Here is a 24,252-nt window from a genome sequence, read left to right as displayed (position 1 = left end):
GGGGCCTCGAGTTCCCGCCGCGCGGCCGGACGCAGCGCCAGCCGACCCGCCCCCTCGGCGCCGCGCGCCCGGCCCGCCCGACGCCGCGTCGCCCGGGCGTGTGCAGCGGCGCGGGACGCGGCGGGAGCCGGCCCGCTCCCCGGGCGCCTGCAACCGCCGGGCGAGGGCTGCGAGTGCTGTCCCCCGCGGGGAGAGAAGTCCTGCAAAGAGAGAAGGCCGATTATCCACCGCGGAACACTAAGATCCCGGTAGCTCACCGCACCCAGCGTGTGGGACGTGGAATTCAGACAGGGAGTGATACGAAGCCAGTCGTTCCTGAGAACAAAGGGCCTAACTCCCGCAGTACTGACAGTTGACTTGCTCGCCTCTCCAAATAAAAATGGTGTTTACTCAAAAAATAAACATGTTTGAGTAAACAAATTCACCTTTTAGATGGTAGCATTTTATATATTTTTAAATATACCCTTTAAGCCAGTATTTTGCTCAGGACCGTTTACTCAAGGGATGAGAACTGAGGTGCCTATGAGGAGGGAATCAGGAGGATACAGGGACAAGCTGGGGAAACTTTAGACATAAAGAGAAATAAACCTCACACGAAAGGGGACAGAATTCTATAGTATCCATAAGGATAAGTCCCTATCTAATCAATAAAGAAGAATATGACAGGAGCTGTGCTGATAAAAACAGAGGGCTATTAAAAAAATGGAAACGGTTGGAAGGGGTGTAACGTTTTGGTTCTTGTTTATGGTAAAATGAGCATTGTTTTCTTAGAAATTAAAATCAATAAAAAGACCCAACAAAGCAGCACTAATATAGAGATTTTATTTAAACTGTATTGAGTTTTTACAGCACATTGCATGTTTGTCACAACGCAGCTGCACAGTTTGGATTTTTGGCCACATCATGTCACTTACACCCACAAGAGCTCTGAAAGGAGTATTTGATGAATGCATCTGAGCCTAGAGCCCAGAGACTCTCTCCAAGGCCATGCAGTATGTTCACTGATGGGACAGTCCCTCAAAACAGCCACACAAAGTAGACAGATACAGTCTCCTCAAATGTTACTAATCTTGCTCCCCCTGAAAATGGGCGGAGTGAAGTGCAGTGAAAGTCAAATTAATTAAAAAGCCACTCACAACTGGCAGTAAATTTTAATGATTGAGAAAATGCCTAGAAGAATTTTACATATCAGACAAGGAATAGTTTGTTACTTTTTCAATGATCTTAGGAATTTCCCAGACACAAAATCTTCATTATTCAACTCCATTTAAACGAAAAAAAGTTCTGCTAGGCTGACCTAAATATGCCAAAACTTTTTAGGTTACATCCATGGCAAGTATAAAAGCACAGATGATTCTCTGTAGGACTGAAGAAAAAGTCAGGACAAATAACAATTCTTGTTCTAAATGCAGATCCTAGTTATTTTCAAACGAAAAAATTTTTTTCTAGGAAGTAACATGAAAGTAGCAGTTAGACAGACAGCTACCATAGTTTTAAAACAGGATAAGCCTAAGTGTAATTTACGTTTTATACACCAACGAATTAAGGAAAATGTATAAAGGAAATCCTAGTGGTTTCATCATAGGTCAAGGAGACTGTATCTGTTCCAACCATGACACACGGCTATATCGCTGTATCTTTTGGTTAAGTGCCACTGGTACATATTAAGATGAAAAAGAACAAAACAAAAAAAACAATGTTTGGTCCAAATGGACACATTTTCTCTCCCAATTTTGGTATCAAGGCTTTATTCTCTTCTGTTTGGGTTCCATTGTTAAGTGCACAGAAGTAGACAGCAGCATTTGTACTGAAACCCTCACATACCAAACAGCATATTCTAGGAGGTAAAAACCAAACACTAAATTCTACCCTCAGGGTGTCAAGTGTTCAGGATAAGAAGCAGTGTGACCCAGAGGAGGCAGCAGCCAGGGGAAAGACAACATGAGGGAAGTGGGCAATGGAACATATCAAAAAAAAAACCCATTGTTTTATTTTCATGCCAGGAGAGGATCAAGGTATAGCTCCTGTGTTAGCACCAGGACAACTAGGAAAAGTCAGGCGCAAAGGGTAGGGCACAATCTGCAAAGATTTCACAAGGATCATTTCTGTTTTTCCCTTCTCATTCTTCACAGTGCATACCTCAAGAGCTGCCACTGAGTAACAGAGACTACTGCCTTCACACCTCAAAATAACTGACTTTTGCCAGGACTGAACATCAGCAGAGTTCTCCTCTGCTCCCAAAAATGTCTCACTCCCTAGAACTGTCCCCCTAAACTGAATATTCACTGATGCTGGCCGATGAGCCAAGTGAAAAATACAGCAAAAGCTCCACTTGCTGAACCAGTCTTTAAACCAAACTCCACAGAAAGACAGAACTAATGCAACTAGAGGGAGTGCCTCTAAAGACTGAGCCTTCATGCACAGACACAGAGCACAGAGGTACAGGGTAGAGTTCATTTCAGTAGGATAGGAATTCCTATCTTATATACTATAATCTGCTTTTTTCAAAGTGGAGGAGAGATGGATCTGGTTTTCACTTGGAGTTTGGTTATACATATGCCTTTCTATTGCTGTTTGGGGCACGCATCACCAGGCAGTATCTATGAAATCATCATCTTGTGACCCCCCAGGAGAAAGAAGCTGGAGTCACCAACTCAACATTAAGCTTCTCGACTCCAGGTCTGGACCAGGACCATTACCCCAAGGTGAGGGTCTCACCAGTAGAGGACCTCTTGCCAAATTGGAATTCCTCTGCTCCAGTCTCATGGTACCAAGGAGGATTTCTCAAGACGGTATCTTTGAGCTCTGTGATTTCATGAGCCACACCAAGGAACCTTCAAAACTACACCTGAAGCATATCCTCCCTTCAAACCTGCTAAAATTGAACAAGTCGTCTCCTCTGGCATTCAACTGGAAGCTGTAGCAATGGGTTTCTTCAGATGTTGGCTCATGAGTTCCCTGGCACGAGACACTTGGATGTGTTCGTAACATGAGTTACAGACGAGAACTGGGTCATAGAGTTGTTGATCAGGAATGGGCAACTTCAGGTGGCAGCAGGTAGCACAAAATACATTCCCACAATTTCTGCCAAAACACAAAGAGGGAAGAGTTCATCAGAAATGCCAAAATACTGAGAATGAATGACACTCCAAAAGGCCTTACATGAATGAGTAAATAAAAAAGTTGAGAGAAAACAAAAATAGTTCCTATAAATATGTCTCCATTTTCAGATTAATTCAATTTAGTTCATATATATGTACCTCATTGCTTTACAAGCCGTACCAAATCATATAAAACATCTTACCTGCAATGGTGTCTTCGTTTGGCCAACCAGAATTCACAGTCACAGTTATAGCAATGTGATGCCATATGGTCTGGAACCCAGCGAGTCACCTAACAGAAATCACAAGGGAAAATTCCAGGTCCTTGCCAATGAAGTGAAGAGCAACATTGCAAGAAGGAAAGCATCCCAGGAGAAAACAACAAGGCTTGTCTTTAGAGTTGGCGACTACTTGCCTACGAAGAAAACACTTATCTAGGGGGAGAGCTCAGTCTATAGCATGTCACCCATCTCTGAGAAATAGGAGAACTCACTGGCTCACAGAAGTTCCCACCACATATTTGCCTGGACATACCTCAGTCTCTTTCTTATCAACAGGTTCCCAGCTTGCTTCTGAAAGGCAGTCTTCACTGTGATCAGAACCAAAATCTTCTGTATCACTGCCATCTGACTCCTTCAAACATGTCTGAAGAAAAGGCAAAAATGTCAACATCATCTTCATCATCACTAACATTTGTTTCCTATGTGTCAGGCATTGTTCTAAGTGCATTACATGCGTGAACTTCTTTAATTCCTCATGACAATCTTATGATGTGTGCCGTTATCATCCCCATTTTACAAATAAGGAAACTAAGCCGCAGAGAAAGTTAAGAGCTGATAAGTAGTAAACCTGGGATTTGAACCTAGTGTTCTGGCTTCAGATCCATGCTCTTAACCAATATGCTATATCACAGCATGGAAAGAGTATTTCTCCTGTTACAATCTAAACCAGGGGTTCGCAAACTACAGCCCACACGCCAAATCTAGCCCACTACCTGTTGTTGTAAATCAAATTTTAGTGGAAGACAGCCAGACTCCTTTATTCGCATATTGTCTATGGCTGGTTTTGTGCTACAACAGCAAAGCCGAGTGGCTGTGACAGAGACTATACGTCTCACAAAGCCTAAAGTATTTACTATCCGGCCCTTTACCAAAAAAGTTTGCTGACTCCTGTTCTAAATCATCACCCCGAATAGTAAAAAGTTGTTAGCCCTGGCCATCCCATCCCAGCAAGTGGGCAGCAGGCAAGTGGGAATGTCTTAATAGGAGGACAGGAAGTGCTTATGTGGATGAAAGGATATTACTGTCAAGAAGCTGACTCCTAGAAGCTCCCCAGGGACTGCTGTGCCAGACCTGGGGCCTCCAACCACAGCGAAGCCTGGATGGTCCTCATCATCTCTCATCTAGGTTATTCCGAAACATCCTAACCAGCCTCCCAACCCGGGTTTCAACGGCCTCATCCTCTTGACACACTATCGCCAGAGTAATATTCTTAAAATACAAACCTGATCGTGTTACTCACTGGCCAAAAATTTTATTGCCTTGAGTGTAGAATCCAAACAAGAAGGGCACTCAAGCTGACCCTTACCTCCCACTGCAATACCCAACTCCCTCCCTCACGGTCCCAGCATGAGAGTATATGCACATGCACACACCCTACCTGCTTTGTGCAAGCCATTATGTTAGAGTACCTACTGCTTCCATGCTTCTGCAAATGACATTTCCTTTTCACTGTCTACCTAACTAAACATGACACATTCCTCAGCACTCAGCTCAAGCATTATCTTCTCAGGAAAACCTTCCCTGACCTTTCACTCCACCCTGGCCCCCAACACCTCATGCTTCCCTCAATCACAACACTTAAGAACATCATTCTAATTGTTTGCTTGTCTCTCCCAGTAGACTGTGAGCTCCTTGAGAGCAGAGACTATGTCTTTCATCCTACAGCCCAACCACCTAACTCAGTGTCATACAGCAAGGACCCAATGAATGAATGTTGAATGGATGGAAGGTTGGACAGACAGAATAAATGAATGGATGAATGGCAGTGGGTGAATACTTACAAAATCATCCTCATAGTCCATGGGGGGCTCTGCTGGAGGGGCGCAGCAGTGACGGATATCCAGCCTCATCTGAAGCTCACGCACCTGTCGACGTAGCTGCTCCACCTCTTGCTTGTACCCTGCTTCAATCTGCCGTAATCGATGCTGGATCACATCCGTGGGAAAGGGGAGTCCATCATCATCCAGGTAGAGAGGAGGCACTGGAGAAGGGCAGCTCAGTGGAACAGGCTTTGTGTTGGAGACCTGCTTTGGGTGACCAGACAACCACATCCGGTTGTTTTTCCCTCCTGGACCAGTACAGTGTCCATTGGAATGACTAGAACAGACTGGTGACTTCACCCCTTCTCTCTGAGCCCACTGGCCCCCAAAGCAGGGCCCCACTGCACGCATCTGCTTACTGCTTGACCTTTTGCTACAACAGCCATAGGAAAGCAGCCGCCGAGGGGTGGTCTCCCCACTCGGGAATGAAGTCACCATCCCTTGGAAGCTGTCCCAGTTGGACCCTAAAAAAGAGTACTCACTTATCTGGCTCTGAGAAATTGGCTTTCGGGCCAATTCCAATGGCACTTTCCCAAAGTGAGGATTTTCCAATAACTGCCCATTTCTATTATTCCCTCTTTTGCCAGTGTCTTCCTCCCCATGAATCAGATCTGGCACAGAACTGGGTTTTTCCTGGTGGGAGATACTTGCTACAGACCCTGGGGAATCTTGGCTGAGGAAGTCAGTGCTTGGGTCCAGAGGAGTTTGGCAGGTAGTGCTCGGTGGGTCACAAAGGGTGCCCAAACTGTGATTTGGAGCACATCTGGAAGGCACACCTAGCACAGAGTCTAGGTGGGCCTGTTGTGGGGTGCCTGCAAGGGAGTCCCGGAAAGACTCAGGGAAATCACAAATTCCATCACACTTGCTGGAAATGACTTTAGAGAGTGTGCCGACAGCTTCTTTTTCAGGACAATGTTCAGGTGGCTCCTCTGTGCCATCTAAAGTCCTACCCAGCTCATTCTGGGCACAAAGGTCTGGAGCTGGTGCCTTAGTCTCTTCCAGGACTTTAATCCCAGGATCAGAGGTGTTGCTCTTCATTTTCTGGGGCACTGCAGTATTAAGCAGTTTGTAACTTGGAGAACAGCTTTTGTGACTCTTGAAAGGTTTACTGTTCAAGTAGTCTTTCTGGCTGCTGGGCAGAGGGGGAAGAAGACTCATTTCTGCTACAGGCTGCTGAGGACCTCCTACCCCAGATTCCACAAAGGTTGCCTCTGATCCCTCGGGATTGCTGTGCCAGGGCTCCAGGCCTACTCTGGCCTCCTGACAGTGGTTATTCAGATTAGGGTCACTGGATGTGCGAGTCAGGGGGCTGCTTGTGTCACAGGCAGAAAGAAGATCATCCATAGATCTGGTTTTAGGTAACCTGGAATGACAAACACAATACCTCCAGGTCAGAAAATGGGAGCCACCTCCAATACATAGACTCAGGTCATCAAAGCAATTATCAAAACCAGAGTTCACAAGCCCTAACAACAATTAAGATTACAAAATACCAAGGTTCACTGCAACAAGGCTACTCTGCAAAAAGTGTGGGACATGAACCCTGGCCTCAAAACCCAGGATCTGCCCTCAGCTTTTATCAGTCCTCACCCTCCACAATCTCACTGGGCAATCTCAACCCTGGTTTCAACTACCTTCTATGCTGATGCCTTCTAAATGTACTGTTGCAGCTAGGAACACACCTAAGCCTCAAGCCTAATGTCCCTCTGCCTCTATCACACATGGCAGGACAGAAAGAAGATGGGTTTTGGAGCTGGACGATATTAGCTCTCTCTGACACTGATTAGCTATGTGACTACAAGTCAGTTACCTAACCCCTCAGACACTTGATTTCCTCCCCTGTAAAATAATAATAAATTATACCTTGTAGAGATGCTATGAGGATCCAACAAAACATAGGCAACCAACCACAAACTTATTAGGACTACACTCAAAACTCCTCATTTTTACAACTTTCCCTATTATAAATTATTCCTAAACACAGCTTTTTACAACCACTTAACAGCAGCATGCTCCTCAGACTCCCATGTCACCATGGAAACTTCCCTAGTATACAGCACTCAAAGAGTTCTAGCGGCATTCCAGCACACCAAATGGGTAACAAACATCTTCAAGAATGACCGCCCTGATTTTTAATACAATTCGAAGACCTTAGAGCAACGAAAACTTCAGGGAAATTCCCCAGGAAACAGTGGAGACTTCACAGGACTCCTATTTTCAGATGCCTCAGTCCAATCCATACAGAAAAACCCCTAAAGGTAGAACAATACAGCTGATTCTTTTTCAAGGGTTTGGTTTTTGAAACTTGTAATGTTTTAAAAGTATTTTTGTGATTGATTTTACTTTCCGATCAATTTTGTGTGTGTGTGTGCGTGTGTGTGTGTGTGTGTGATATGAAATTCCAGGAAGGCAAGAGCAAGAGTCATGATTACAGTCTCTAGAGCCCCAAGGTCAAATCCCAGCTTGGCAAAGCTTTTAACTTTGTGACCTTAGCTTCTCTAAGCCTGAGTTCCCTCATCTATGGGAGAAAGGTAAGGAACCAACCCCTTAAAGCCATCAGGAGAATTAAAGGAAATAATCCATGTCAAAACACGTGGCTCAGTGCATCCCATATTATTGCACTTACTGCTTACTAGTTTATCTCCCTCTACGAAAGTGCCTTGAGGGCAGAACTGTGTCTTATTTGAATGCCCAGCACCTAGTGCAGGGCTACTCAAACAATTTGAGAAGTGAAAGAATGAGCTTAACCACATCAAGTTTCCACTGCTAGGTACCAATTGAATGAAATAGACCAGTGGAGTTCAATATTTGGTGTATATCAGGAACTCCTGTGGATCTTCTAGATACACAGACAACTAAGGCCCATTCAAGACCAGCTGAATGAGAATGGCCAAAAGTGAGACGTAGGTATCTGTATTTTTAAAAAGTACCACAGCTAACTTTGTTTTTTTTCCTTTTTTTGTTTTACTTATTACAGAAACTTCCAAACATGCTTAAGAAGTAGAGAGAAGAGTATGAAGAACTCCTGTGTAGTCTTCACCCGGATTCAAGGATATCGACAGTCTGCCATCCTCCACAGCTGACTTCTATGTGCATCAAAGGTTTAATTGACAACGCTAGGAGAGACAACAATGCTTGAGGAGTTTAGGACAAAGAGAGAACTCATCCAGCTAGGGTGTCAGGGAAGGCTACACACAGAGGGTAGGATTTGAGCTGGGTATAGAAGAATGTGTTGGACTTTAATGGAAGAAAAGAAAAGAGGGCAGGACATTTTTGATCTAGGGAAAGGTAGGACCAAAGGTAAGTCAGGTCAGCTGTTAAAGAAACTATTTCCTTTAAAACTTTTATACTACTTATTCCTCCAAATCCAGCGCTCCATCTTGAACTGCCTACAGCACACCTCCTCTTTGCTGTCAATATTTCAATCCCAACCTGCCTGAATCTCCTGTTTCTCCCCGAACTGAATTCTCAACTTTTCAGTGTCTATAGATGATACTAGCATTCTTTTGGTTTCTAAGCTCAGAGACTTGGGACGTGTCTTTGACTGGTCCTCTTTACTCTTTTCTTCCACCCTCCAACGTTCAATCAACTCTATAGCCTGATAATGACTTTTCTATAACATCTCTGAATTTAATCCCTTCTCTTTTCCAAGGACTCATCCCCTCATATCTGAATTACAACAGTGCTGGCTGGTCTCTGTGCCTCCAACTACCCTGCTCATTGATTAGTTCTCCAAAAATCCCATCATCACCAGTTCACAGTGACTTCCTACAATGACTTACTATTGACAACGGAACCAAAATAAATTCTTCAGTGTAATGCTTAAAGCCCTCAATGAACTAGCTGATATATTTTGTTTCTATTCCTCAAAATAGCCCCTTCCCAACCCCGGCCAGCTCCTGGTGTTTTTTTTTTTTTTTTTTCAAACTCTCGCTCATGTATCTAATTCCTTTGGACCTCTCTCCACTAACCTTGTTACGAAGCTCACAGCTCCCTTTATTTCATTTGTCTGTTCATTTAGGCATTTACTAAAGCACCTGTTATGTGTCAGGCCTTGAGCCAGACACTAAGGATACAAAAAGCCACGGTTCCTGCCTGGTATTCCATGAAAACTTCTCTGGGTAAACAGTCACCAAATGACCCCTTCTCACTTCTCATTTCTCCAACAGCTCTGAATCACATACATTCTTGTTTGCCTAGATGCTGACTTAGAATTGTTTTCTAGTTGTCATACATCTTCTCTTACAGCTTTTTACAAGTATCTTAAATAAGATCAATATCTTCTATTTCTTTGGTACAGCCCTTAAATCCTAGTATAGTACTAGGCAACCTGTAGGCATTAAAGAAACATTTATTGAATTGAAAAATTAGATATTGATTTAAGGCAACGATTATTAAATGGGTCACTGAACTTACTGAGAATCTGATAAAGTTATGGCCCCTCTCCCTGGAAAAGTCAACTTATGAATCTATACCCAAATTCTGCATAGTATAGAGAAGGAGAAAATCACAGAATTCCTGAAGCCTCTCCTTGGGCCCCTGAAAATGGACTCAGCTCCCAAGACTCTAAAACCAGTAATTTAGGGGGGTGGGTTTTTGTTTTCCTTTATAATATTCAACTAATAATATGTTATATTTTAACTTTAAAAAATCTTACACTAATAAACAAAGATCAAAATTTGAAATGTACATATCCTTTGAACCCAGTATTTGCATTTCTAGGAATTTATCTGGCAGAAATGCAAAGATCGATTGATTGATCTATCTCAAATGCAAAGATACACATAAAAGATAACTCTACTGAACTGTACACTTAAAAATGATTCAGATGATAAATATTATGTTACGTGTATTTTACAATTTTTTAAAAAGCATGCACACATAAGGATGTTAACCAAAGCACTCTCTGTAACGATTAAAAAAAAAGGAAATCACCTAACTGACCAATAGGAAACTGGTTATATAAATCATGATAACTTATCTTAAGAGAGGACCTTGAAAACACACAGAGTGCACTAGAGGCTAGCTACAAGTCCTGGGCCAAGTTTCTCCTTCAACTGACTAAAGAAGGTGCTTTTAAATAGCTCATAAAAGAAAGAGAACAGCATTTAGGCAAGACACAAAGCAGTTACTGGCTTCCTAGTGGAGAGAGGGAGAGCAAGATGGGCTCTTCTTACCTTTCCAGAGAGCGGCCGGAGAACTCCTGGCTCTGAGCCACTGGGGAAAGGTAAAGATCCATGTTCTCCTCCCCAAGTGTGCATGGAGACGATGCTGGCAAATAAACAGCTGTCCAGAGGTGCAGGGCCCGGACATGACACACAGGATGCAGGACCTAGGGAAGCAGCCCCATACTAGTGTTTTGTGAGATGTTCCAGGTCCCTCTTCCTTCCCTAAGCCTTTGGCCCTACATTCTCCCAACTGACTTCGCCTGTTCTCCCTACAGGTCTCCAAGCAGCACCTACAGGATAAGGGTTCGGACATACCATGTCTGAGCCAGGTGTGTAGAGGAAGTTATGAAAGTTCTTATTGCCAGCTCGCAGGAGAGCCCACACAGAGCAGGTCCGCTTGTAGATGTTGCGCTTCTCTCGCTCACAGGGGTTGTTGGCCAGGAACGTGCCATAGAGGCAAGAGTACGTGTGCTGCACCAGTTTTACCTAGAGGCCAAGATAGCTTGTAGCTGGGGCCTTGGCCAGCATCCCCCAACCCTGGTTACAGGCTTTGGGACTTACCAGGAATGCTTCATTAAACTCAAACAGGCAGGGGAACTGCTTGAGCAACTGATGAACAGAATCAAGCCACTGGAGGAACACAGGGCATTGCTCATTTTGGTCCTCTGCATTCTCCTGGTGGCCACAGCGATCTCCAAACTTGTGTCCAAAATCCAGCCAGTCAGACTCTACTAATACTTGGAAGCCCTACAAAGAAGACAGAGTTCAAGCACAGGGCCTCTCTGGAAAGGCTAGTGTCCACTCCCCAGGGGATGCCCAAAGCAGGAGCTGGCAGCTTCAGAGAACAGAATTGATCCTAGAAGAGGACTGAAAGCCACCAATGTCCTCTACTGAAAGATCCCCAAGACAGATCCAGAGGGCACGACACCTTCCCCACCCCATTTTCCCTCCATTCTTTCCCACCCAACCCTTCTCAATACCTCCAGTGTCCTGTAATACGGGTCCAGTAGTATTTTGGCCAGGGCTACAATCTGTGGCGTGCGGTCCCAGCCGTCTGAGCAGTGGACCAGCACAGGCCGGCCTTCCCGGTCTACTGTGTTAGCCACGAGCACAGCTGCCTTTAGCATCACCGACAAGTGCTGCAGCCATTTGGTGCTCTCCAGTGCTGACAACCAGCTACACAAGAGCAGAAATCAAGTCTGTCACCAAGGGCACTGAGGCTACAATAGGCTCTCCACCACCCACGGCCAGCTACACCTAATAAAGTCCCTAGTGAGGGCTGAAGCCAAGAGGTCCAGCCCATGGCCTTTCTGCCAAGAAATATCTAGCAGGAAGGTAGGGAAGACAGGACCTGAAGCAAATGAGAGACTCTTAGGACAGAGAGAGAAACTGGGAAGCATCACATACACACTTAGCCAATTTCTTTCCCCAGTTCTCTGTGTTGTTTGAGCAGGACAAGTGATCCAAACAAAAGGAACCCAATGTCCTGTGGCCATGCCAAAGTGTTGGCTGAGAAGTGCAAGAAGTGTTCTTGGAACTGGCCCACTGTGCTGAGGCCCTCAGGTCTCCCGTACCTCCACACTTGCCATTTCCCCAGGAACAAGAAGTACCAGGGAAGGGATGAGACAAGGGAGGATGGAATCAGAGTAGGGAACACTTACTTGCTGGGATCAGGCATCTGGCTGCACACTGCCCGGAGGTACTGGAAGCTGTTCCGGATGGCATGGATGTTGGCCATTCCCATGAACACCACCTCACAGTTGGGGTAGTACTCTGTAAATTTAAAAGAGGGGAGTGGAGCTTAAGAGCACGTCCTGGAAACAGGCATCCACGACAAGAGCAGCCCCAGTGGGCAAAGCTTCCCTGGTAGGGCAGAACACTCCAGGATGGGAACTAAATATACCCTGGAAATCTAAATCACCCTTTTATCTCTGGATGCTCAGGTGCCATATACTAATGGAAGTAGTAATAATATTAATGACAAATGATAGTCGTGGTACTATTAGTAATAACCATATATGGTAAATTCTCTATGCTAATAATTTTATATGTGTAACCTCTAATCATCCCAACAAATTGGCAAGGCATGTATCATCCTCATTTTATAGATAAGAAAGTGAAATGTAGACAGATTAAGCAACTTAATCATAGTCATAGCTAGTAAGGGACAGAGTCCTGATTCCAAGCCAGGTTTGTTTGGCTCTTTCTACTACACAAGCTGCCCCCAGCCCCCTCCTCACCAAAACACCCCAGAGCACAGACAGGTTGCAGACACTGGGATAACAACAATACCTTCGCATTCACAGCCTCCACCCTTGGCCCTGTTAGCCACTGCTGCCGTGTAGGATCGAGCATCCAGGATCAGCAGCTTCTGGGGGGCTGCTGTGCTCTCCACTCCAGAGCATGCAGTCAGGGAGGAATCTAAATACACAGCAGGGAGAAGACCCTGGGTCAGCCAGCCGCCCAGCCTCACCCTACCTTGGGGCACTCCCTTTCAGAAGAGAAGAACATACAACTACAGACCCTTCACCCCCCACAGCCTCCCAAAAGGCAGGGACCCAGGCACTCTATGTATTGTTGTTATCTTCCCATCCTCTCACTGGGGGCTCCCTGGAAGCCAATGAGGCCAAAGTGGAGGCTTGCTCCCCAGGGGGCCAGCACCATCCACACCTTACCGAAGTCAGTGTCACATGCCTCACTGGCATCACTATTCCCAGTGCTGAGGGAGCCTCCAGTAGCCCTTGTCCCCGGGTCCAGGGCACAGGCTTTAGCGATGGACGTGACCAGGTACTCATCATCAGCATTGCGCCAGCCCCACCAGCTGATCTCAGGCTGGCTGCAGCGGGCGATGGCTGCCCCATTGCGCAGGTGTCTGAAAAAACAGAAGAAACCATCATGCCCTTGGCATTCGCATCCCCAAGAGACCTACCACCAAGACCCCAGGGGGCCAGACCAAGATCTCCAGCAAACAGCAAACAGCAGCTACCAGTGCATCCAGGCCTTGACAATGGCAACCAAAGCCCTTAACACATCTGGAGGGCTTCAGAGCTTACCAAGCGCTGCCACACACATTTCTCAAAAGGGCTCTGTGTTCCCAAGGTGACCTTGAGTCATCAAATCTGCACGGCACCTGCTCCCAGTACAGATACCAAACAGACGAACAAGCCTGAGCCCAGAGCACAAATACCTCCAAACGTCATGGCTACTACCTGTCTCACTGTGTTTTAGCTACAATGTCCTGGTGCAGGGGTCAGCAAGCTTTTTCAGTAAAGAACCAGACAATAAATCTTTGGCTTTGTGTATCACAGCCAGTCTCCTTCACACATTCTTCTTTCTGTTTTTTTGTTTTTTTTTTTAAATAACCCTTTAAAAATGTAAAAACCATTTGTAGCTCACAGGTTGTACATAAAACAGGCTGCAGGCTGGATTAAGTTCCCAGGCCACAATTTGCCAACCCCTGTTCTAATGCAGTATTTCACAAACACATGTCCTTAAAAACAAGTAAAATGAATATACTCTCCAAAGCCTCATCTTTAGGAGAAAAAAACTGAGGCAGGTTTTGTTTAAAAATTATTTCATCCCCTGCAGGGTGTCAATTCTCAGTCAACCAGGCTGCCATAAACCTCCTCATTTGACTCTTATTGCATAAAAAGCGTCCTCCCTACTTCGCATCCCCCACTTCCTCACCTATACACAACCACAGGGATCCGCTTCCAGGAGCGGAAGGAAGCCACGTTCTCCAGCTCTTTATCTGTGATCCACACAGGAACCAGTAGCTTCTGGGGGTAACTGGGGCATAATCTGAGAAGAGACCAGATGGGGTCACCGAGCTTGATCTAAGACATGTGATGATAAGATCCACAGGGACGGCTTTGTGGGAAGAGGGATGGGAGCCCTCCTCCCTCCCAGAGCCAGGAACTGTGCCCATGGAGCTTTCCACACGTGAACAAGGTCTGAGTCTGGATGGGTATTCTGGTTCCCCACCCGCTGCCCTCTCACTTGTAATTGCTGTTGATATGCGAGACTCTCCACACATTCTGCAGGTCAAAGCCCATCCTCACAAGCTCAGCCTCCTGCCGACATCGTATGTGCTCTCCTGCAACACAGTTCCCACACCTGTCAGCATCCAAGAGCGCCATCTCCGGGGTGGAGGACGGATGAGAACCAAGAGATGAGAAGTCTCCCAAAGAAAACAGCCTGGCCTCACCTGGCTGACACAGGTGGGTATGCTGGTCCTCTTCGGTCAGCCCCAGGCACCAGGCATGGTAGGCAAAAGCAAAGAGATCCTCAGGCTTGGCAGGCCTCGCTGTGGCCCGGCTTAGCCGCGAGAGCCACTCTTGGCACTGCTTAAAAGTGGAGAAGTGGCACCTGCCAGGCAAGAAGCCACAGAGTGAGGCAGGAGGGAGGTGTGCATTTGGGTCATGTGGGTCAAAAACACGGCCACAGAAAGGCTGTGGGGAGAGGAGGCTGCAAAGCAGGAGGTAAGGCATGGGGACTCTGGGGAGGACCAGGGACCCTGGCCAACACTCAAGAGAAACTGTCTTTGGGACAATTTTCTTCCCAAGAACTCTTGTCCTTGAGACATACTTATCCCCTCTAATGGGGCCCTACCATTTCTCCCATCAAATCCAAATGCTACCCCAACGCCCTGACTGTCTGCTGCTCCTTGTGTTACCTCCCGTGACTCCTAACACAAACCTTCTGCTTCAGGCAGGAAGTCCTGCTCACGCTATTCCTGTCTCCTTGTTTCTTCGCTTCTGCTTAATAATGTCTCCTCTTGGCCTAGCCACATCATACTGATACTCTGAAGACAGTTCCAGTCCCACATCTCTCCTTGAGGCCTTCCCAGGCTACTCCATTCCCCAGACCCCTTCCTCTCTCATTCTTAACGTGCTTAGAGTATTAAACGGTACGTTTTTTCACAGCCTATCGCTAGATGTTATGCCTTCCTTCAGCAACTAGACTTTAACCTCCTTGAAGGGAAGAGCAATGTGGATTCTCCTTCTGAATCCTTACAGACCTAAGCACACGGCAAGCTCTGAACTGGGCATCTTTTAATAATCCTTGGAGTCATCCCAGACCCCTCTTTCTCTCATATCCAATCTGTCAGCAAATCCTGTCATCTCTCCCTTCAAAAATCTGACACTTCCCACCATTTTGACTGCTACCACCCTGGCCAGGCCATGATCTCTCACCTGGGTAACTGCAATAGCTTCTCAACTAGTCTCCCAGCTTCTACCCCCATCCTCCTTCCATCTAGTCTCATTATAGTAGCCAGAGTGATTCTATAAAACATTAATCAGATCACGTCATTCTTTTGTTCAAAACCCTCCAGTGGTTTCTCATTTCCCTCAAAGTAAAAGCAAGTCAGTACATCAGCCTGACACCTCCTTACCTCTCAGTTCTTATATCCCACTATCCTCGCCCATGTGCATTCCACTCCAGCCGTACTAGCTTCCTTGCCATTCTTCCAACATGCCAGGTATGTATCCACCTCAGGGCCTTTGCACTCACTGTTCCCTCTGTCTGGCACACTCTTCCCCCAAATACCCGCATGGTCACTCTCTTCAGGTCTTGACTCAAATGGAAAGGTGCAGCCTTTTCAGTGCGGCCCTCTCTGATCACTTTGTTGAGAGCCATAGCCTTCACCCACAGCACTGCATATCCCCTGTCCCTGCTCTATCCTTTACCTTTACACTCACAGCATTTAACTTCCGTTACCCACTTATTATTTACTGCTGGTATCGCCCCATTGGACTATAAGCTCCACGAGGGCAGAAAATTTTGTCTATTTGTTCCCTGTTGTATCCCCAATGCTTAGAACAGTCTGGCACAAAGTAGGGTGCTCCATAAGTGTATGTTAAATGAATAAATAAATGAACCAACAATGTGAGTGCTGTATGCCAGAAATCATCCCAGGTCCTTTCATACACATTATCTCATTTAGTCCTTATGACAACCCCACAAGCTGAGCATTATCCCTGCTTCTTTGGTCAAGATACTGTGGGTCAGTAAACCGACCTTCCAACCCAGAAAGGATTTTCACCTTTTCTTCTAAACAGGGAAAGTGAGGCAATATTTTCATTTCTTGCTTCATAGAAACCCTACAGCAGAGAGGTGTGGGCAGGACTCGGGCCAGAGGACCTGAGTGAGGCCCCATTGTCCTCACCTCACCACTTTGGAGTCCTTGCAGGCAATGTGCAACTGGAACATATCACGGCTCTCCACACTGTCAATCATCCGGAGGGGGACCTTTAGAGGAAGGGCAAACTGGAGTTCAGAGCCCCACTCCACACCACTCCCCATCCCCACCCTCACCCAGATGCTGATGTGCCAACAGAAGGAAGGAAGCTGACATTTACTGAGGGCCTGTTAAGTGCCTGTGACTGTGCTGGGTCCACTACATCTGTGACCCCAATTAATAATCACAAGAACCCTGCAAGGCAGGTGTTTTCACACCTGATTAGTAAGGAGAAAATTGAGCCTCACTTGGGTGACTTGACCAAGGTCACACAGTTGGTAAGTGGCACTCTTCCAACAATGCCTCTGTGCCCCTTAGAAGGGCCAGCAACAGGGTAGGGGAAAGTGAGAAGAGGGGAAGGGGGAATAAGTGAGAGAGACAGAAAGACAGACTCATAGCTAGGAGAGCGAGGCAGGAAAAGAAAGGCTAGTGAGAAAAAGAAGGGAACCCCAACTTTCTGGAGACATGATTAAGTAGAGCATTGCAGCAATCTCATCTTGAACCTCACAGGGATTCTGGTCTGAGTGTGGGAGAACAAGACAGGAACTCACGTTGATGACAGAGTCCTTGAACTTGATATGCAGCCGGTAGTTGGAGATGGCAATGAGGGCATCAGTTGCCCGGCCCAGGAACTCCACTCCCTCACCCTGCAGCACTGTGAAGGGCACCTGCCGGGGGGCAGAGGAACCCTCAGTCCAGAAATGAGTCACCCCTTCATTCCCCTCCCCAACCCCTGATCTGTGGGATCCCTCTGGAAAAGCTAGGCCAAGGCAGGACAGAAGAGTCCTCTCCACGGTAACAGCACCAGGCAATGGCTATATAGGAAAGCTGCCTCTCCTTTCTGGGCCTAAGCCTCCACAATGCACACACAGGCAGACTCCCCTCCCTCCAGAGACTGCGGAGCAAGAAGCCAGAACTCCAGTACTAGATCTTCTTAGAGATATTTTTGGGGGGAGAGGAAAAGGAGGGTGTTTTTCAACCGGGCAGGGAGCTCCACCCACCCCGGGTCCCCAACTCCTCCTTACCTGCAGATTCTCCTCCTCTTTCACTAGTTCCTTGGGGGGGAACAGATCCTTGGCTTGGATGTACTCCAGGCTGGGGGGGCCCTCCTCACCCTGTGGGGAAGGCCTCAGCCCTAAGTCACCAGGCTCCACTTGGCCCATTAGGCCTCATTCTGCTCCCCTCCCCTCAATAAACCCACATACACCCTTATAAAGGTTCTGGTCACCAGAGGAGGGAAAAGAGACCTGGCCTGGTGGGAGGGGTGAAGTGGACAGAGTACTCAAACCTATTAAGCCTAAGGGAAGAGTAAGGTTCAAAGAGGAACTGGAATCTGCGCTCCACAAAGAGGGACTCTCCTATAGAACCACCAAAATTTTCCAAATGGAGGAGGAGAGAAAACTAAGGAAGAGAAAGACTACTGTAAGGGTAAGACAGAAGTGGGAATAGGAAGTGCTACCCTGAGGAAAAGGAACCAGTGTGGCAGCTGGTTATAGAGACAGGAGGAAAGCAGGCACCTAAGGCCACTGAGGCTTCATTCCAGTGGGTGAAGGAGACAAAGAGGAGTGGGTTGGAGGATTCAGTCCCATGCCTCTAGAGGGCCTTCATGGATGCTTTCAAAAGGAGGATGTGTTCTGGAGCTGAGCTGATTTTCCAGTTAGGCCCACGCTGCTAACAAGCACCCCCCCCACCCCCACCCCTGCTCCAAGCAACCTGCCCTGCCTGCTGATCTGAGGGGATTTCCTGAGGAATACCCATAGCAAGCAGAAGTAACTCCCCTCCCAACCACCAGGGAGGGGAGAAGAGGGGATCCAGACACCTGGGAGGAACCAGGAGACCCAAGGACAGCCAGGGGAGAGAGAGAGGAGGCCTGACAGACACCCACGGGGGGTGAGGAAGGGAGGGGTGGGAACATCTGAGAGGACAGATGGGGAAAGCTGGGAAGGAGCATTAAGCCAGAAGGGGAGGAGGGGAGGACTGAGAATGATGCAGAGGTACGGAGGCCTGCAGAGGCAGGGAAGATGGAGAAGAGAGGCTGTCTGGGGGACAGTCAAGGAGAAAAGACTGGCGTGTCAGGTGAGGGATGGAATAGTGGAAGGGGGAGGGGACTGGAGCCAGGGAGACAGCGCAAACATCCTGTGCTCCCCGACCAGCCCCCTAACATCCCAGAGGGCCTACTAGCCACATCCCACATCCCCAAGCACGGATGCAGCGGGTGGGACCAAGATGGAGAGGCGGAGGTAAAAGGATGTACCCCTGCAGGGCGGGGCCTGGAGATCTGCAGTCAAGGGCAGTGGCTGCGGGGCCAAGATGGGGCACAGAATTTCCATCCCTGGCCTGCGACAATCCCTGGCATCCGAAGATTAAAGCAAGTTCAAGAAAGAAAAGGGAGAACCCGCCTCCCCTGCCAGGGGCCTTGGGAAGGGGGATGGGCTGAAATTCGGAATCTCAAGGGCTGGCCCTGGGCGGGGCTGAGGGTGCAGAAAGCCTTGGGGGCCCCGGGGCCTCCGCAGGCGGGGCTGGCACTTACGAAGCAGCTGAGCATGGAGCAGGAAACGCGGGCGGTCAGGCTCATGATCGCGGGCGGTCTGAGCCAGCGCACATGTCCACGGAGCCGCTGCGCTGCCCGCCAGTCCCGGGCGCCCGCCGCATCCCGGCTGCGGAGTCCGCCAGGTGCAGCCGCGGCGGCCTGGAGGCGAGCGCGCTGGCGACGGGGCCTCGGTGCGGCTCCCGCGCGCTTCTCCCCTCCTCTCCACAATGGAGCGAGCCCAGCTCCGCCCTCCGGCACGAGCGTGGAAAGGGGGGAGCGAGGCGAGGGGGGCGCCCCTAATCGCGCGGAGAAGGCGGGGGCGGGGCGGACCCTCCGGGCCCCGCCCATAGCCCCAGGATCCTCCCTCCCTGCAGCCCCTCGGCTGCGTGGGAGGGCGTCCTCAGGGGACGTCCAGGGGCTTCCAGGAGTCTGGGCTGTGGGACTGCCCCCAGACGGCGTGAGAGGGGAAGGCGGGATCGTCTAAATCTTTTCACTTCCCATCTTCCCAGGTGAGCCACCTCACACCACTCTGTTCACATGTCCGTCCCGACGCCCTCTCCTCTCTGAGTTTCCCCCCTGCTCTGAATTCCCAAGATGGAGCCCACGTACCTCCACCTCATGCCCTTTCCATTTTCAAGGCTTCCTCCTTTCCCTCCAAAACCACCACCCACCATACCCCTGCCATACCCCACCACTGTAGTGTCCTCCAATCCCCTGACCTCACTAAATCCCGCGCCCTTTTTGCCCCTGGTCTAGTGCCAGCTCGGCCATTCCACACTCCTGAAAGGGAAATTCTCTGAGATTTTTATACCACGGCCCCTGCCCAGCCCTACTCCTTCAGCCGCATCTCTCCCTTGTTTCACATCCTCTGACTTCTGGGTAAGAAAGTCCTTCTTGGAGGAGAAAGAATTTCTTAAGCTGGGAAAGAGAAAAGCTGGAACTATGGACCACAGAAGCAATGAAAAACAAAACTTGAAACCCAAGGGTAGGGGGATGGAGGGAGTTGGGTAGAGGGCCAAGAAATAAGAAGTGATAAAAGCTCAAAATGTCACTAAGAGTCACAGAAGGAGCTGACTGGAACCCCACACTTCCTGTGCCTGGTAACTTTCAGAAACCAGGGCTTTAGTTTTGGTTTTGGGAGAAAGGAGAAGGGAGGAATGGAAGGAAACCTGACATTTCCTTAAGTGCCTACTATGAGCCAGATATGTTTTAAACATTATCTCACTAAAATCTTTTAACTCCTCATGAAGTAAGCTTTATCCTGTTTTACGGTGAGACGTCAGGCTTAGAGAGAATATGTGCAATCTGCCTAAGGTATTGAAGTAGTGGTGCTAGGGTTCACGATTAGACCAGGCTGACTCTGAAGCCCACGGTCTTTTCAGGGTATCACAGAAGAGAAAAAGGAGAAGGGCTATCAGTTGGTGGGGGCCAAGACCAGCAGGCTCTCTGAGAAGAACCCAAAACAATACTGCACACACCACATACCCACATGTCTGTGGAGGGAAGGGGGGAGTCCTCTCACTAACTGAATTCCTTAAGCTGTCCCTAAGCACAGGGGACACCTGAAAGAACTGAAGAGACATGGCCAGAGCGAGGGCCTGGTCTGGGCCAGGGCCCGCAGCTCTCCACTCCCTTCACATCTCACTGCTTCCTGCTCCTAGCTCTCAGGGCTGAAAGAGTTCCCTGAACTTGGGGTGAGAGAAGGGCAGTTCTCAGAATATGAAAAGTATTTGGGAGCACTATAAACACACACACACACACACACACACACACACACACACACACAGAATGATATCCTGGGCACCTTGAGGGTGCTATCCTGGTGGTATCCTGTATATCCAGTCAGCTGTTGCCTGCAGTAGCTTAATGGACAGCAGCACTTTGGAGCTGGAGAAGCCCCACAATTTTAGTGGAGTCACTCCTAATACAGTACCCACAATATTCAAGGGGCCCACTAGGAAGTACAAGGATCTTGAGATAAAAGAGGCCTCGCTTTTCAGACCAGAACAGAGAGTTTCTACCAGGGACCCAGGAAAAGCAAGAGAAGAGCCATTATGAAGAGCTGAGAGAGCCAGTGGTAGTGTGGAGAAAGCATGCCATAACACATGCAGAAAAAGACTTCTGAGGCTTCCTGTCCCAGTGCCAGTATATTGCATGGTGTTTTGCAATCTAAAGAAACCCTAATTTATCTCCAGGGCAGATGAACCTGTTTAGGAGCTGAACAGAGTAACCCGGAGCTCAAGGTCCAGGAGGGGCGGGGCAGCTTCATGGAGAAAGACACAAGGATTATAGAAACACAATGGTCTGAGTTAAGAGAGAGTACTCACCATTCTACCTTGGTGAGGGTCTTGGCTGCCTGCTTCTCACTGTAAGGAGACAGAAACATAAGAGTAAAGAACACGTTACATCACCATAGAATCAACAAATGCCACACATTTACTCCTGAACTTCTCTACAGTTCTTATTCTCTTCCTTCCCAGAGAATCCAGCCTCTGTACATGCCAGACAGAGGCAATGGGAGCTACATGGGGAGAAAGCAACAAGTGATTCTGCAGGGCATGAAGTCAGCCACAAAGTTCTGGAGCAGGAATGAGTGTCATCCAAGATTCTTCAGCAGAACTCAAGAGTCCTGATTCCCAGATCTAGAAGGAGAAGTAGAACACTCCAAACCCTTTTCTTTGTGGGAGAGCAAAAGAACTGCCAACTCTGAAGAGACAGAGGCTGCCTACCAGGACTCACTGCTGGCCCTGATGGGCACACAAATCCACCGGAATGCTCTACCAGCCTCTGAGTCTGGGAGTAGCACCCACCTGACCTGTTTACTGGGAGCAGAGTCCAAAGCAGAGTACAAGAGGGAGGGGACCACAACCTGTGATCAAAGGCAGCAGGGCTGGACAGAGCCTACTGAATGTACTTGACACCAAGTGGGGTGCAGGTTAGTGGGAGGAGGCCACACAACAGGGACAGAATCAGGCCAGCCCAGGCCTCGGAGTCAGTACCTGTCAAATGGGCCCAAGCAACAGAAAATTCAGGATGGGCCTCCTTGGCCCTCTTAGGGAGCCAGGCCCAGGTTTCATTGACATTTTCCTTCACGCCTCCTCTCTGAGCTCAAGAGCAGTCGAGCAGTGTCCGTAGGAAGGCTGCGGGGATAAACGCCTCCATCCGTGGTCCTGCCCTCCCCCCTGATCACAGCCTACCCTTCCTCATGGGGGAGCCAGCAAGCGACAAGCCAGAGGTGCTGCCTCACCGCCCACTGGCACGCAGCCTCAGGGAAACGAAGAGAGAGACAAGGACAAGACCTGGGAGTCCCAGGGTTCCCAGACCTAGGGGATGTGGCCCCGGGGGGCGGGCCAGGCTGGCAGGGGAGCCCAGGTGCCCAGGTTCTAGGGGCGGAGCCTAAAGACTCGGAGGCGGAGTCCCGAATGACAGAGGGCGGGGCTCACGAAAACCGGTGGGGTCGGGGCGGGGCCGGGCAAGACACGGTCTTTGCGGTTCCCGGACTGGCAGTGCACGGGGCACGGTGACTCACCCAGGCGGCGTCCGCCCGACCCTCCGAGGCCGCGCTCTCACCACTTCCGTCTCCCGCAGCTGCTGAGGCCGCGCAGCTACGACCCCACCACGGTGCCTCTCTCCCCAGCCAATCGTATCTCTGGCCTGTGCCCGCCCTGGCCAATAGCCACAGCAAGTCCCGCCCTGCCCCCACCACGCAGCCGCCGCCCTCACTCTTCACGCCGCTCATTGGTCAAGTAGGGCAGACGCCCTCCCAGCCTTTAGCCTATCGGGTGCCGGGAGGCGAGACTGTACCTTGAGGGAGGAGGAGCGGCGCCGGAGAGGAGACGCAACCAATGGGAAATCACAGCGCGTCCCTGCGGCAACCAATCAGGGAGCAGTAAAAGGGGGGCTGCTAGCTATGGCTCCAGGGGCCGGAAGTGGGGGCGGCCTGTCGCCTACTGGTAGCGCAATTGGAGGCGGGGCCTTGTAGGGGCACAGGCTTTACAGCCACTTCCGGTGACGACTCCTCCTGGGGGTTACTTCTCAAATAATTCCCTGGTGGCCCTTCGGTTTATCTGCTTCCCGTTTTGGTTTCGCTGCGGCCATCCGGTCCGAAAGCCAGAAAAGGAGAGAAGACCCCCCCCCCCCCCCCCCCGGCTGAGAGGAGGGAGGGCTGGGCCTGAGGTTCCGTCTCAGTCTTGTCCGACTAGCGGCGGGAGGGTTTCCCCTCTTTCGCGCTTTGACGGGTTCCTCCAACTCTCACTTTTCATCATCATCGACCTTGCCGTTCTTCACGACCTGCATGGTGCGGTCAGTCCTGAGTAAAGATCTCTCACCTGAGAGATAGGAAACCTGTCACTAGCTAGCTGCGACCTCCTGCTCTATAAAGGGGGTGGGGAACAGGACTCTCCCGAGGACCCAGCTCTTCGCTCCTCCCCTCCTATCGTCTGGAGAGCCAGAGCAGACAGCAGGGCGGAGGGTGGCCGCTGGAGGTCGCCTTGGCCCGGGGATACCACCAGCCCGACAGAAATGGAGAACAGTTGAGATTCTCAGCAGATAGCTTCTGTGTGGGAGTGGGCCTGAATGCGTTAATACCAGGCCATGGGGCCAAAATGTCTTCACGTGCCTCTTTGTTTATAGAACATTGGAACTTTTACTACAGTTAGTAAATTCCAGGAAAACGGGAACTTTGCCTCTGTTCACTGCTTTAACTCCAGGATCTAGAACAGTGTCTGCAACCTAGCAGATGCTTAATAAATATTTGTTAAATGAATACTGGACTCCCTCAAGGCAATGATTGTACTTTATCCATTCTCAGCACTTACTACAGTGATGGTGCTTAAAGGGATTTCAACATTTTTCAATGCTCCATCACCTGCTGCCTAGAGTAGTGAGCTTAATTCTGCATATCTCTTTCCCCAAATCAGGGGAAATAGAAGTCAGGAGGCTGCGTGCAGTTAACACCATGTTTTCCCAAGGGCCGATATCAGACAAAAATTTCTATAAATTGAAAGTACTGTATATGGGAAAGATGGAGAGAGGCTCAGGCCCCAGGTAATAGAGACAGGATAGATACGGTTAGTAAGATGGAGAGGCCAGGCTGGATTCTAGGCAGAGAC

General features: G+C 48.9%; 1 protein-coding gene across 5 annotated transcripts; it reads right to left on the bottom strand.

Moving 5' to 3' along the window:
- Positions 1 to 802: 802 nt before the first annotated feature.
- MTMR4 (myotubularin related protein 4) lies at positions 803 to 22,788 on the bottom strand. 5 transcript variants are annotated; one of them, XM_046675794.1, is made up of 19 exons: positions 22,671 to 22,788; positions 21,469 to 21,507; positions 17,637 to 17,726; positions 17,163 to 17,279; positions 16,540 to 16,622; positions 14,578 to 14,738; positions 14,370 to 14,466; positions 14,058 to 14,171; positions 13,046 to 13,242; positions 12,663 to 12,791; positions 12,032 to 12,143; positions 11,351 to 11,546; positions 10,932 to 11,117; positions 10,686 to 10,856; positions 10,380 to 10,534; positions 5,164 to 6,565; positions 3,636 to 3,746; positions 3,305 to 3,393; positions 803 to 3,084 (listed from the first exon to the last, which is right to left on the bottom strand). In XM_046675794.1, exons 2-19 carry the CDS (start codon positions 21,469 to 21,471, stop codon positions 2,907 to 2,909), a joined length of 3,591 nt encoding a protein of 1,196 aa, XP_046531750.1. In that variant the 5' UTR covers positions 21,472 to 21,507; positions 22,671 to 22,788; the 3' UTR covers positions 803 to 2,906. The 5 variants fall into 5 exon arrangements, with proteins under 5 accessions (XP_046531750.1, XP_046531748.1, XP_046531749.1 ...); XM_046675792.1 differs by having other exon boundaries at positions 19,142 to 21,507; positions 22,671 to 22,771; XM_046675793.1 differs by lacking the exon at positions 22,671 to 22,788 and adding an exon at positions 22,141 to 22,465 and having other exon boundaries at positions 19,142 to 21,507.
- Between the last annotated feature and the right edge of the window lie 1,464 nt (positions 22,789 to 24,252).

Source organism: Equus quagga, chromosome 11, assembly GCF_021613505.1.
Source record: "Equus quagga isolate Etosha38 chromosome 11, UCLA_HA_Equagga_1.0, whole genome shotgun sequence".
NCBI lineage: Eukaryota > Metazoa > Chordata > Mammalia > Perissodactyla > Equidae > Equus > Equus quagga.
This window is presented reverse-complemented; position numbering and strand designations above follow the sequence as displayed.

Bases quoted from the DNA above. Each gene is read 5' to 3' on its own strand.
- MTMR4 (XM_046675792.1), bottom strand. From the start codon at position 19,489: ATGGGCGGGGCCCGGAGGGTCCGCCCCGCCCCCGCCTTCTCCGCGCGA. The intron at 13,243-14,057 runs GTGAGGAAGTGG...CTGTTTTTTCAG, and splicing joins ATCCCTGTGGTTGTGTATAG to ACACCTGCGCAATGGGGCAG. The intron at 10,857-10,931 runs GTAAGTCCCAAA...CTTGGCCTCTAG, and splicing joins AGTTTAATGAAGCATTCCTG to GTAAAACTGGTGCAGCACAC.